The 15006-nt window shown below is 38.8% G+C and overlaps 1 protein-coding gene across 1 annotated transcript in view; it reads left to right on the forward strand.

The window, feature by feature from the left end:
• Positions 1–15006, forward strand: part of trpm4a (transient receptor potential cation channel, subfamily M, member 4a) — an 82467-nt gene that overhangs the window by 18581 nt on the left and 48880 nt on the right. The window contains exons 3-5 of the mRNA XM_073462512.1: positions 11584–11764; positions 12433–12602; positions 13924–14101. Coding sequence (XP_073318613.1) covers positions 11584–11764; positions 12433–12602; positions 13924–14101 — 529 coding nt within the window. The remainder of the gene's footprint in view (positions 1–11583; positions 11765–12432; positions 12603–13923; positions 14102–15006) is intronic.

Consider the following 15006-nt stretch of genomic DNA (forward strand, 5'->3'; position numbering starts at 1 on the left):
ACTAGTTGTAGCTCTGGCTCGTAGAATGTACCTTTCACTACTTCCCCCGCACAATCTAATAGCCTGTATACAGGTGGATCTCTTGCTATACATGCGGCTATTGTAAAATACTCATCTGTGTATGTTTGTTCGTAACCTTTTCTAAACACCCCACGAAGTTTTGAAATTCTCACTTTATCCCCCAACCTAAATTTAAAGAATGATGCTCTCAACGGTTTCAGCTTATATAAATTGTGAAAGACTGTTTTCTCGTTGTCTTTATTTACAGAGCTGGGGGACATCTTTATCGATCTATGATGAGAATTGTTATAGGCATCAACAAGGTCCTGGACCACATCTACATATCTACGCGAATTAACAGATGATAGATACCTCCACATACGAGTCTTGAAGGTTCTGTTAAAACGTTCCACCACACTAGCCTTAGTCTCATTTAGTGTTGAAAAATGGGTGATTTTATACTGATCTAACAATTGTTGAAAGTGTTTATTATAAAACTCTGTGCCCTTGTCCGTTTGGAGTTTTGTAGGTATATGGCCCTTGCTCAGAATGTTGTTAAAAGCTTTGGTTACAGACATGCCTGATTTGTTTTTAAGACATCTGACCCACACAAATTTAGAAAACACATCAATACATGTTAGTAAGTATCTATCTCACACTATCATTTTCAGTAGAATATTCACCCATATCCACTAAATCGATCTGGAAATGTTTATCAATACCACCAACCAAAACCCTGTTCCTAGGAAAATGTCTCGCAGCTTTGGCATGGAGTGTATAGACGTCTTGCCCCAGTAAAAAACGTTAAACATCTGTTAGCCTAGGGGTAATCCCTGTAGAATCCCTGACGGCATTACGAAGCTTGTTGATACTTCCAAGACCGCCTGGATGAGCAGGATCATGATAAATCTTTTGCAGTGTGCTTTCCATGATAATGATGAGACTGGAATGGTCAGAATATGTTTCTTACAAGGCTTTTATTTAACAGTTAGACAATTGTTTTCATTTTTTTAAACACACACACACACACACTAAACAAAAAACAAAAACAAAAAAAGGAATAATCAAAAGAAAAAAAGGAATAAAAATAAAAACATATAGCAAGTGTTGATGCTGCTTTACGTTGTTGTTGTTACAGTACACCTCAATGGTCTAGTCCTCTCCAATAGTCACTTATAACACGTAGTTGTGCTATTTTCATATAGTCATCACCAATCTTTGTGTCATACATTTCCTTGATTTTATCCGTGATCTTCTCCGCTGATTTCAGCTCGTGTAGAATAGCTTCTACAGCCCCCTGGGTTCTGGCTTCGTCGACATAGATGCGTTTTGAAGTCAAAAAGCGCTGAATGGCTGGGATAAAACGGTCAGTCCACAGTCTCTCTGTAAGCTGGTCAAACCGGCTCTCACAGAAATAGTCAGGGATCCCCAACACACACTCATGATGCTTCTGACTGGGGTGGTTGATCTGACAGCCATAACAGAGCTCCTCCCAATACCTGTATACAACAATGTTGAGGAGGTGTAGGACAATGGTTTTAACCCCATCAATGAACACGATAGATAGCACCCCGTTGTTTTGGATACTAGCCACATCTTGTGTGTCACAAATCACATCTTGTGAGTCAGAGGGAGAAGGTGAAGGGGTCCGCACCAGCAAAGATGGAGTGGAGGGAGATGAAGGGGGCGTCTGCATCGCCGGATATGGAGCAGCTGGAGTAGATGAAAATGTAGGAGATGAAGGTGTAGATGGCGAAGGTGACCACGGCTGTGACCAAAACACTGACGGCTTAAGAGGAGATGTAGGAGGTGATTGGAAGAGGCTTGGAGATGCAGGGCTGTGCTCTGATAAAACAAAAAAAAAAAAACATCATATTTAGATATAGAGTAGAAATAAACATTGACATATAAGTATGATTGCAAACAAAAATTATACATAATATGCCTACCATTTGTTCTCAGTAGTCGGTGTGTCTGATGATTTTCGGCCTACACAAGGTAGGAGGCTCATCGCGCTGGATACCAGGCGACATATCATCAAATACAAGGCGTTTTCTAATATTCTCATAACTAGTGTTGATTCTGTCTTTTTTGATGGCCTCGTCAATTTCTCTAAACAACCTTTGCAGAGCTCGCCAGTCGCACCACTGGATAAAGAAAACGGTTTTGAACCATGAGTCATATTCTCCAAGTGTGAGAGGATATGGTTGTCTTTTCCATTCTTCGAGCCCTCTGGCCGCTATCAACCTCTCCCTATCTTCACACACACTGAGAAAAACAAAATCGTCTTGCGGCCGGAAAAAACGATCAGCTACGATCCGATAAAGCTCCGGACCTGTAGCGCTGACCATCTGCGACACATAAACTGTCTCAGGAAAGCCAGGCCAATCAAGGTCTGGGCAGACAATAGAACGAAACAACTTCCAATCTTTCACAGACATACTACCCCCTCGTGTATCATCATCCACAATTCCGGCACACGTTTGCCATCCAACACTCACGCTAACTCTTCCATCATGATACTTTACAGAGTGAACATACCCATTTAGACCCAAGTATTCTAGATCCAGCCCTGACCCTGACGCAGTGTTAGCATTGGTAGAAAGGACACCCCTCATTAGGGTATGCAGGGGGTGACATACCATCAACAACACAGGCCTGGTCCAGATCCACACATCCACTGCTTGCCATGACTGCAAAGGGTCCCTTGTTGCTTGAAAGAAATCCGAGGGTAAATGAACACAAATGACCAATGCTTATATATACAGTTAAACAGAGGGAGGGACCAAGGGTGTGAGGACCCAGGGAGGGGCCAAGACAGGAGGTGTGGTCACACCCGCCCCCCACATCAGCGGCGGGGGCTCTTGAATAGTATTCAGGCTGGATGTAACAAATTACTAAGAAACACCAGTTTGATATAGAAATATTTCACTAACATTCTTCAACTCAAACATCATATGAGACCTATGTCAGATAAAACCAAAGACACACACACACACACATATATACAAGTTGTACCTTATTTGCAGACAGAGTGACTGTCTGATGTATAAAATTACCCCATGCTTAAGGGAACTGTGAAAAGTGTTTTAGCCTGCAGATTGGGATTTTGGGGGGTAGATGATTCAGGTTAACACCTACATGTGAAACGCAGAATCTGTTTTCCCCATGACAACTGTCACAGACTAATACACTATGTCCCCCTTAGAGACATCTGAAGGTGTAAGTAACCCACCATATGGCTAACTCTAATACACATCAGAAAGGCCTTCGAATGGTGTTTACACTCACACACACACACACACAAACACACAAGAATGCTATGGGTCATAAACACACACACACACACATTTTTTTTTCCTGACGCACACACATTTTTCTCACATGCACGCGCACAGTCCACATGTACGCGCAAAGGGGGATCCTATGTACCACTAAGCACGTAGTACACAGTGCAAATACACAGTACACAGTGTGAATACACAGTACACAGTATAAATACACAGTACACAGTGTAAGTACACATTATAAATGCACTGTACACAGTCCAAATACACAGGACAGAGTATAAATACGTAATACACAATGTAAATACACAGTACACAGTATAAATACACAATGCTCAGTATTTGTACACATTGTAAAGGCACAGTACACAGTATAAATACACAGTACACAGTGTAAATACACAGTACACAGTATAAATACACAGTACACAGTGAACGTACACAGTACACAATGTAAATACACATTACACAGTATAAGTACACTCTACACAGTGTAAATACACAGAACACAGTATAAATATACAGTACACAGTGTAAATACACAGGACAGAGCATAAATACGCAGTACACAGTGTAAATACACAGTACACATTATAAATACACAGTACACAGTATAGATACACTGTACACAGTGTAAATACACAGTACACAGTATAAATACACAGTACTCAGTATTTGTACACATTATAAATACACAATACAGGGTATAAATATGCAGTACACACTGTAAATAAAGTAAGTACAGAGTATAAATGCATAGTACACAGTGTAAATATACAGTACACAGTACAAGTACACTGTACACAATGTAAATACACAGAACACAGTATAAATACACAGTACACTGTGTAAATACACAGTACACAGTATAAATATATAGTACACAGTGTAGATACATAGTACACAGTATGGATACACAGCACACAGTGTAAATACACAGTATACATACGCAGTACACATCGTAAATGCACAGTACACAGTGTACATACACAGTACACAGTATAATTACTCAGTACACAGTATTAATACACAGTACACAGTATAAATACGCAGTACAGTTTAAATACGCAGTAGACAGTGTAAATACACAGTACACATTCTAAATATACAGTACACAGTATAAATACACTATACACAGTGTACACACAGTACACATTATAAATACCCAGTACACAGTAAAAATGCACTGTACACAATGTAAATACAGTGTAAATACACAGTATAAATACACAGTATAAATACACTGTACACAGTGTAAATACACAGTATACAGTATAAGTACACAGTACACATTGTAAATACACAGTACACAGTATAGATACACAGTACACAGTATAAATACACAGTACACAGTATAGATACACAGTACACAGTATAAATACACAGTACACATTATGAGTACACATCATAAATATACTGTACACAGTATAAATACATTGTACTCAGTATAAGTACACATTATAAATACACAGTACACAGTATAAATGCACTGTACACTGTAAATACAAAGTACACAGTATAAATACAGTGCCGGCCCTGACCAATTTGGTGCCCTAGGCAAGATTTTGACTGGCGCCCCCTTGCATCGCAGTCAATTTTATAATTAATTTTCATACACTCACACAGAAACTACATGTATGTATTCAAGATTTTATTTCTTTTAAGTCAAAAATATCACACCAAATAAAACTGAAAAAAGAAACAAGTGATAAATTAAAAATACAATATAAATAAGATATTGCACAAACACATTAAAGAATATTCTATTTACATACAAAATAAAAACAGTCTGTATTCTTTGGCAGGAAACCTTTTGCAGCAGAAGCAGTGCAAGCTATCATTCTTTTTTGAGTACATCAGCCAGCTTCTTTTGATTTTTCCCCCACTGACTCTGGTAAAAAAGTCATGTGGACATTCTCCCAACTTTGTTTTTGGGAAATGTGTAACTGTTTTTTATTTGAAATGGTCCTCTGTGAACTAACTCCTTTCTTACTTTGTCAGTTAGAAGAGATGGCCAGTCAACAGGGTCTATTGGTGCAGCCTTTAGTCCTGATGCTGTGTCACTCTGGTGTGCTGAGATAGAGGACAGGAGCACCTGATGCTCACTGGGGGTGGTGGTGAAATATTTTAAAAGTGCATCTGAAGAGAGAAGAGAAGTATATGTGACCACTGGATGTTACAGTTTAATAAAAAACAGATGCTTGGTGTGTGCTATACATAAGACTAATATAGACTAATAATGAAAATACGATGAGATTCATTCAACTTTATCGTCATTGCAATGCAATTCAGTCTAACCAGAGTGCAAAAAGCAGTAAAGTGCAGTGATATATATATATATATAGATATATATATATATATATATATACACATACACACACATATATATATATACATATATATATACATATGTATATACATATATATATATATATATATATATATATATATATATATATATGTATATACATATGTATATATATATACATATACATATGTAGCCTATGAATGATATGGGAAAGTAGTATTAGCATTAATACACTTTAACAAACATAAACTGTGAGACAATAAACCAAAGTCTTACAACTGCCCTATTACTTATACAGTGGATGGAAATCTAATAGCATTTTAACTGACATACAAGCAGGAAAACACAGCCAACAGGTTAAAATAACACCTGAACAGGCCTAACGTTAACTTTCCAAATGTCCCTCATGAATTTAAAGTGGAGTAACATTAACTTACGTCGACTCAGCTATTTACTGATTATTAAACAATGCTACTATTGTCCGAAGTAAGCTAGCAAGCTAACACTCTGCTCCAACAACGGTAACTACGATCATTAAACTATTAGTTTCATTCACTTCATCACATTGACGTTACTGTACCTCTTTCTTTTTCATGTTTTGCTTCCTCTGCTTTCCTTCTTCTCCTTCCCTGGGCGCCAGATGGTTTCAGTCTTTTGGACATTGTGGTTCCGCTACAGTATCAATAAATCTCTCTCTTGGGTCACGGTCCGGTCAGATTCAGGCAGCTCGCCTCTCGACCCCGCCCCCCACCCTCACAGAGGGGCACAGTGCAACGAGCCAGCCAGGAACCCAGAAAAAAGGCCTCTCCATTATTTAATAGGCTTTGCAATAAGGTTATGTTGCTGTGGGCTTATATAATATTTCGAAATAATATTAGTAATAGCGCTGGTAAAAAATAGTTTTGTTTTTTTTTTCTTCCCCGTTTGCGGCGCCCCCCGTGGATGACGGCGCCCTTAGCATTCGCCTATACTGCCTATGCCCAGGGCCGGCCCTGTATAAATACACAGTACACAGTGTAAATACACTGTACACAATGTAAATACACAGTACACATTATAAATACACAGTACACAGTGTAAGTACACATTATAAATACACAGTACACATAAATACACAGTACAGTGTAAATACACTGTACACAATGTAAATGCACTGTACACTGTATAAATACACAGAACACGGTATAAATACACTGTACACAGTGTAAATACACCGTACGCAGTATAGATACACAGTACACAGTATAAACACACATTATAAATACACTGTACATAGTATAAATATACAGTACACAGTGTAAGTACACAATATAAATACACAGTACACAGTATAGATACACAGTGCACAGTGTAAATACACAGTACAGAGTATAAATACGCAGTACACAGTGTAAATACACAGTACATAGTGTAAATACACTGTACACAGTGTACATACAAAGTACACATTATAAATACACAGTACACAGTTTAAGTACACAGTATAAATACACAGTACACAGTATAGATACACAGTACACAGTATAAATACACAGTACACATTATGATTACACAACATAAATATACTGTACACAGTATAAATACACTGTACTCAGTATAAGTACACATTATAAATACACAGTACACAGTATAAATGCACTGTACACTGTAAATACAAAGTACACAGTATAAATACACAGTACACAGTGTAAATACACTGTACACAATGTAAATACACAGTACACAATGTAAATACACAGCACACAGTATAGATACACAGTACACATTGTAAATACACAGTACACATTATAAATACACAGTACACAGTGTAATTACACATTATAAATACACACTACACAGTGGAAATACACACTACACAGTGGAAATACACTGTACACAATGTAAATACACAGTACACATTGTAAATACACTATATACAATGTAAATACACAGTACACAGTGTAAATATACAGTACACATTATAAATACACAGTACACAGTGTAAGTACACATTATAAATACACAGTACAGTGTAAATACACTGTACACAATGTAAATGCACTGTACACAGTATAAATACACAGAACACATTATAAATACACAGTTCACAGTGTAAATACACTGTACACAGTGTAAATACACAGTACACAGTATAGAGACACAGTACACAGTTTAAAAACACAGTACACAGTATAAATACACTGTACACAGTGTAAATACACTGTACACTGTATAAATACACAGTACACAGTATAAATACACAGTACACAGTGTAAATACACAGTAGACAGTGTAAATACACTGTACACAGTGTAAATACACAGTACACAGTAAAAATACGCAGTCCACACTCTAAATACACAGTACACATTATAAATACACAGTACACAGTATAAATACACAGTACACAGTGTAAATACACAGTAGACAGTGTAAATACACGGTACACAGTATAAATACACAGTACACAGTATAAATACACTGTGTTCTGGCATACATTCATCTGACGTCTCTACAGCTGATCCAGCTGTGATTAGCTGTAGTCGTCATTAGAAACGGACGTCACTTCACGTGGCGCTGCAGAGGAAATGACTTCTCATTTGTCTTAGAACAGATTTCCTCGGTCCTCTCTCCTCCCGTGGTTTCCTCGCGTCTCTCCACGAATTCTCGGTTGGCGGGACTAAGACGCAAGGAAAGGAGGCAAGTGAGGGAAACGTGGAAACAATTTTTAGGGAAATGAGAAGCACCCTGTGATTTCTCTCTCAAAGCATTACATTGTATGTCACTGATGTCAGGTTTTTTTTTCCATGTCACGAATGCATTGGAAACCGTTTAACCTATGGTCTTACTGCAGTGATGCAGAAGTCTACCGCAGGATGTGGTCAGCAGGCTGTAACATTGCTTTTGGGTGTAGTTACAGATGCAACAGAGCACTCTTTCAAAGTGAAAGAAACTTGATATTTTCAACGAGATGGAACAGTGAAACACTGCCTGGTATTAGGTATGTTACTCTTTAAAGAGCAGAGGGACTGGGAGACCCACGTTAATGACCAAACACTCTAAATGACTGATGGCTATAGGAATATAGAACTATTAATAAAAATATCACTTACTTCTGCCTTAAGCCAACAGAAAACATGATAATCACACCATTAATACCTTTTCAGCTCTTTGCTTTATATCATTCTGTACATTCTTTAGATGCATGGCATACAAGATTGCATATTGTGGTGAGGAAGGCAAGGCAAGGAATGACCCACTGAGGCCGTATTATTTACCTTGATTGAAATCCATATCTGTCCACTGATTGCTGGAAGAAGGCTAGTGCTGTTGAGGACCGATTGTTGTTTGCTGCACCCAGGTACATGATCTAGAGAAAATATTAACAGGGTGTAAATTTTTCTTTTTCAAGCTGTCCTCTAAAATGTTTTTTTACGTGAATTATACCTTTCTTGAAAAGCCATCCACAGCACCAAAAATGACAATGTTGTACCTGGTTAGACAAAAGACACTATAATAGTACAACACACCCTAGCTGGTTCATGCGACAAAGGATGCCAACAGTGTCCACACGGTGCATAGAGGCCCGCACCCTCTCCCACTGCACTCGGAATCCTCTGGCCTGCAAGCTTCCCTTAACCAAGCGGTACCCAGCATGAGGCATGTCTTTTTTTATTTCAGTTACCAAATGGTCCAACTCTGCGTTTGAACAGGTGCTATAGAGTGCTCTGACAGAAAAGCCAAACTCTCATTCTTCTGAAGATAGAGCGAGTGGACACTCCCATCAAGTTAGCAATACACGGCACAGGAAGACCTTGGTTGATGAAATGTAACAGAGAATCCGGAAAAATATCAAATCTTGGACGCCCAGTTGCTCCATGACGAACCTGCACAAATGCTATGGGGACCTGATTTTCTCTTTCTTCAACAACCAACGTGCAGCTCTGTGAGTGCATCTACAATGGCTTTTGGGATGAGAACCTGGTCAGAGACAGCACTAAAAAGAACAGCCTCCTGAGAACACACAAATTCAAGGTAATCCAGGTCAAGTGGCTGCTGACTGACAACATGCTGGAGCCGTGTGTGGAGCCTCTCTGACATAGTTTGTACAAGCAGTTCCTAGAGAGAGGGGAAAAGAGGAAAAATGTGTGAGGTCAAAAATACTGATATACCTTAACATGACTAGAAAAATGACCAAAAACTGCTATTACACTTTGCTTTATTCTTAATATCTTCATGACCATTAGTGATAGAGAAAGTATTTATAACTGATCCATGAACAAATTAGCTCTAAATATCTCCACATCTTTACCTGATTTCATGTGAATTAGCGAGAGCAGCGCCGCTAAAAAAGTTTGCGCTAATGACCGCATTTCACTTCCTATAAACTCTTCACAATAAAAGTCTCCCGTTACTTTGTTATTTCAAACCTTTCAATGTGAAGCAGCGAAAGCAGGGCGTGTGTTTTATCTGCAGTAACTTAACACGACTCCTCAGGTGGTGCTAAAACAAATGTGTGTGGACTGAGGTCGTCTTCACTTCAAAATTCAGTCTTAAGAACAAGACGTATCAAGTGTAACGTTATATGTGGCCATAGATTAATTTAGTTAAGTTAGAAACAGAATGAAAAGTTAAGTTAGCCTAATCGGTGTAAGCTAGGTTAGCTCCTGCGGTACCAAGCTACATATTTATCATCGTACCCACAAAAGACATTTCTGGAGTTTAGTTAACATTTGATTTTTCACCAGCAACGACCACAAACTCACCTGTTGGCCGCTCATTATGTTAAATTTAATCCCCAAAACTAGCGTTTCTCATTCTGAGCAGGTATCCGTCCGTGCGAGTCCGAGTCAGAGGCAGCAAGTCGAATCCACGGAAGCTCCTGTTTGCGGCCTTGAATAAAGATTTTGGGCGAAAAAAATCGTCCTGGCGGCCTTAAATTGACTCAACAGCGCCACCTGCTGTTGTGGAGTGCGGATTACAGGACATCTGTTAGAAAGTTTCCTGGCATTAGTGTGTGAATCTGAAGGCATTTATGTGTGAATCTGCAAGGCGGAAAATTAGTGCCAAAAGTCACGTGACAGTTTTTCATACTTGTATAATTTATATATATACACAGTATATTATATACTATATATATATATTATATTATAGTATATTATATATATAGTTTTTTGTACTTGAAGGATTTTTTTGTACTTGAAGGTTGTTCTGTTTTTGTACTTGAAGGATTTTTTTTGTACTTGAAAGATTTTAGTTTGTACTTGAAGGATATTTTTTTGTAATTGAAGAAATATGTTTCTTTGTATGTGTAAAACATGCTGTATTTGTTTCTGAAGCATGATGTATTTGTTTGATAGGTAAGTTTCTTATTTGCAAAACAAAATGCATTAGTTTGTGAATGATGTTTTGTATTTGCAAACCACACTGAGTTTGTTTGTGAATCGTTGGGCATGAGTAAAACATGTTTTGTGTGTTTGTGAGGTTTTGGCATGATTTTAACTCCATAAGCTGGTTTGTCCTTTTGTCTGCTTTTTGTGTTGAAGGAGTGAGGAGTGAAACAGTTTATCAACCACTAAATTACGTTTTTTATTTGCTCATTGTTTGAAGTCAACCCGGAGAATATTTCTGTTTATGTAAATAAATTCAAAACCTTTTTGTTGAAACTGGAAACATCTCTGCGTGTGCTTATTATTTAGTGAGTCGTAGACCTCATCCTCAGGAACTACTCTGATGTTTTTTTGACCTTTTTTGAATGCAAGAGTAGCCATAACAACAGTTGAAACCTGATGTGGACAGGGTAACAGTCATACATTGTGAGACACATGACAGAACAGCATCTTCTGAGAGGGAATGTTGCTTGTGGTGGGCCACTGGCGCTCTAGGTTAGGTTCATAGGTACACTGAGCCCAGACAAACAGTATGATTGATGTTAAAATGTTTGGAGTATTGCATCTCTGTCTGTATTTGAAAAAGTATTTGATAAATGCGTTCCCTCTCACTGTCCAGTATCTGCGGCTGTCATGTGACACACCGCCTCAGATCGTCTACACCCTGATGACGGCTCACTGGGGACTGCCCTCACCCAACTTGGTGGTGTCGGTTGTGGGAGGCGAAGGACATGAGAAGATCAAAACATGGGTGAGAGATGTCCTGAGAAACGGGCTGGTTAGGGCAGCACAGAGCACAGGTAAGAGCCCAAAGTTAACAAGAGTGTTAGTAGAAAGCATGGAGAATGCAACATGGAGCAGTTTGTTTGAAAACTTAAAAAATAGATCATTATAGTTTGTATGAGGTCTTGTTGTTCCGGTCAGCTGCTTGAGCTGACACCTGATTAATAATCAGGTACAGTAAAAACAACGGGTTCAAAAAAACACACTTTCTAAAATTCTGAATACTAAAAAAAGCATACTAAAACATTAACTACCTAGGTGATTGCTGGGTTTGGCTAAATGCTTAAATGCTGATGGCAGATCCTCCAGTCGTGACTTTTACATTTGCTTCACTGCTGAGGAACTTCCTTCAGTGAGCTGTGGCTCTATGTTTGACTATGTCAGTCACATTTGGACTACAGTTGGTCCACTGCATACACTTTCCAGATAAAATTCACACTCTTAAGTTTCTGCTCCACATATTGGATTAGTAGACAGAAATTGACTATTTTGACAATGATTGTTTGGATCACAGTGCTTGCCAAACCAAGCAAATAGTATACTGAATCAAACAACCTGCCTCAAACAGCTTGGGATGAGTACATGTACTGTTACGCCCCTATTTGTACTATACTGTATGTTGAGTTATTAAAAACCTCACCTCCTGTGTCCCACCTCACTACTTTTTTTTACTGCTTTTGCCCAGGGGCCTGGATACTAACAGGGGGTCTAAGGGAGGGCGTAGGCCGCTGTGTTGGCGAGGCTGTAAGGGACCATGGGGCTGCGGCCCCAGCTCTCTCCCAGAAGAAAGTGATTGCTGTGGGACTGGCACCCTGGGGCCTGGTGCACAACAGGCAGCAGCTTGTCAATCCCCAGGTACACATCATAATGCATACTATGAGCTTGTCGTGAGATAGTCCACAAAAATGTTTTGTTACCTCAAAGTGTTACATAGGTCGATACATATTTTCCTACAATTTGCCACAACTAAACTCAAACTGTGCAACAGCCATGACAGTCCTTACCATAATGGTAATTACTATTTAAATTTCCAATTTGAATGTATCATTTTAGAACAAGGGTGTAGGTTGTCATGTGGACAGTAGGGACATGTCAGACAGAGAGAGTAAGAGAGAGAGAGAGAGAGAGAGAGAGAGAGAGAGAGATGTTGTTTGGTGTTGTGTTGGTGTTCATGTTGTTATTTGTTGTGTTCTGTCCATTGTTGGACAGATGCTTTGGCAACATTGTTGTTAAAACTTTCATGCCAATAAAGCCCCTTTGAATTTGAATTTGAGAGAAAGACAGAGAGAGAGAAAGAGAGAGAAAGAGATAGATAGAGAGAAAGAGAGCAAGAGAGAAAGAAAGAGAGCGAGAAAGACAGAGAGAGAGAGAGAGATGCAAACGTTTTTTCCTGTGCACCTCCCCCTACTGAGTTTGTCAGAGAAGTCGATAAGTTGGTTAGTGTTCCGCTCCATTCTTATGTGAGAGCTCAGATTAATAAATGTTTTCTATGATTTTGAAACAGGAGTCTTAGAGCTAGTGTCCTTAGCGTTTTTCTCTATTACCGCACAACAGCTTCATCCCAGCACTCCCCAGTGTGCTGCCAGCATTTTTGTGCCTAATAAAAGAATGCAAAGGTTCTATCAACTCTGTGTATAAATCTGGTCCTTGGAACAACAAGAAATGATGCATCTGAGGATCTCAAGGAATAGGAAGGGGCATAGGGCAGTAAGAGATCTAATAAATCCAAAAAAATCTGAGGCCTCTCAGGGCTTTGTAAGCAATGAAAAATATCTTAAAATCAATAAAAGCAATAGGCTTGTCTATAGCCCCAGAAAAAGACACATGAAAATAATTGAAACACCACTAGTGGACATTTTCACTTGTTTGAAAAAATAAAACTTGGAAAATTATAAAATATAGTGAAGTGGAGAAGAGAGTAAGTGGAGCATCATCTCTGTAAGCAAAGACCCCACCTGCAACACTTTAACCAGTATTTTTCAGCATGTGTGTGGGAGTACAAGTTGTTGTTAATTGAAACAAAGCAAAGCATGATGAAGGCTGTGGTTGGCTTGTGTTTGCTTTATGTGAGGCAACACTAGATCCTCCACGCAGATCAGCAGAAGGGTAGCAGAGTAGATTCCATCCCTTCCTTGGAGTGAACTCACTCACATTTACTCGTGTTGTCTGTTTGAAGGGGAGTTTTCCTGCTCGTTACTATGTGCAGAACACATCACGTGACTCCTGCTGCCTGGACAATAACTGCCAGGCTTTCCTCCTGGTGGATGATGGAAGTGTTGGCCGCCGTGGCGGAGAGACAAGCTTTCGTGCAAGTCTGGAGGACTACATTTCCCATCAGCGCACTGGCATTTGGGGTGAGAAAGAGACATACACAACAGCCACTTTCAAACATGAAATCTGTAATATTACTGGTTCATCCAGTGGCTTACTGGTTTTGTTGGTTTGTCAGTAGGATAACACTTAAACTGCAGAACGGATTTACACTTTGACTGAGGAGGATGATCAGACCTTTTGACTTTTGGTGATGATCCAGATAACATTTTTCTCACTTTCTTTAACATTGTGTGAAAGGGTGTTTGTCAAATGTTTTTGTTAATTTCTCAGTGAGTAATGCGTGAATCTTGTTTAAAGAAAATAATGGTTAATGGTTTGGGTGGTTTAAAATTTAATTTAGAGTGATGCAGGGCTATTGAGTTGATATTGGATTAGCCAGCAATGTCTAAGACACTATAAATAAACGTCATGTTTATTGAAGGCATCTAATTTTGCTAAAATTTGCTTGCTGTCATAAAGATCTTTTTCAAATATGACAATGAAAAAAAACAATGCAGGGATAGGTGCATGTCTGAAAGCAACTAATGAGAAAATGTGTTTGCATGCTCATATTTTAATATCAACCTTGAGCTTCAAGATATATCTAACACCATGTCATGTTCTTTTCCAAATCCATTCCATTTCCAAATCACAAAACTTCTGACACACTAAAACTCAGCTTTACTGTTCTTACTGAGAGTGAATGTGGACCTAGTAAAGGTACAGTATGTGTAGACTATCTGTGTAAATTACTTGCTTGCCCTCTAGTGGTCTAGGTTGTAGAGCACATTGCACAATCTTCAAATGCTTTTACAAATACATTTTGTAAAAGCAAAAGATCTCTGAGCGTAGAGCAGGATGCTCCTCTTTTGTGTCCAGCAAACTTTTGCTATATATAAATAAAGGCCAAAACAAAGGGGTCTGGGAGGCAAGGAAATTGAAGACA

Source organism: Pagrus major, chromosome 24 (genome assembly GCF_040436345.1).
Source record: "Pagrus major chromosome 24, Pma_NU_1.0".
NCBI classification, from domain to species: Eukaryota; Metazoa; Chordata; class Actinopteri; order Spariformes; family Sparidae; genus Pagrus; species Pagrus major.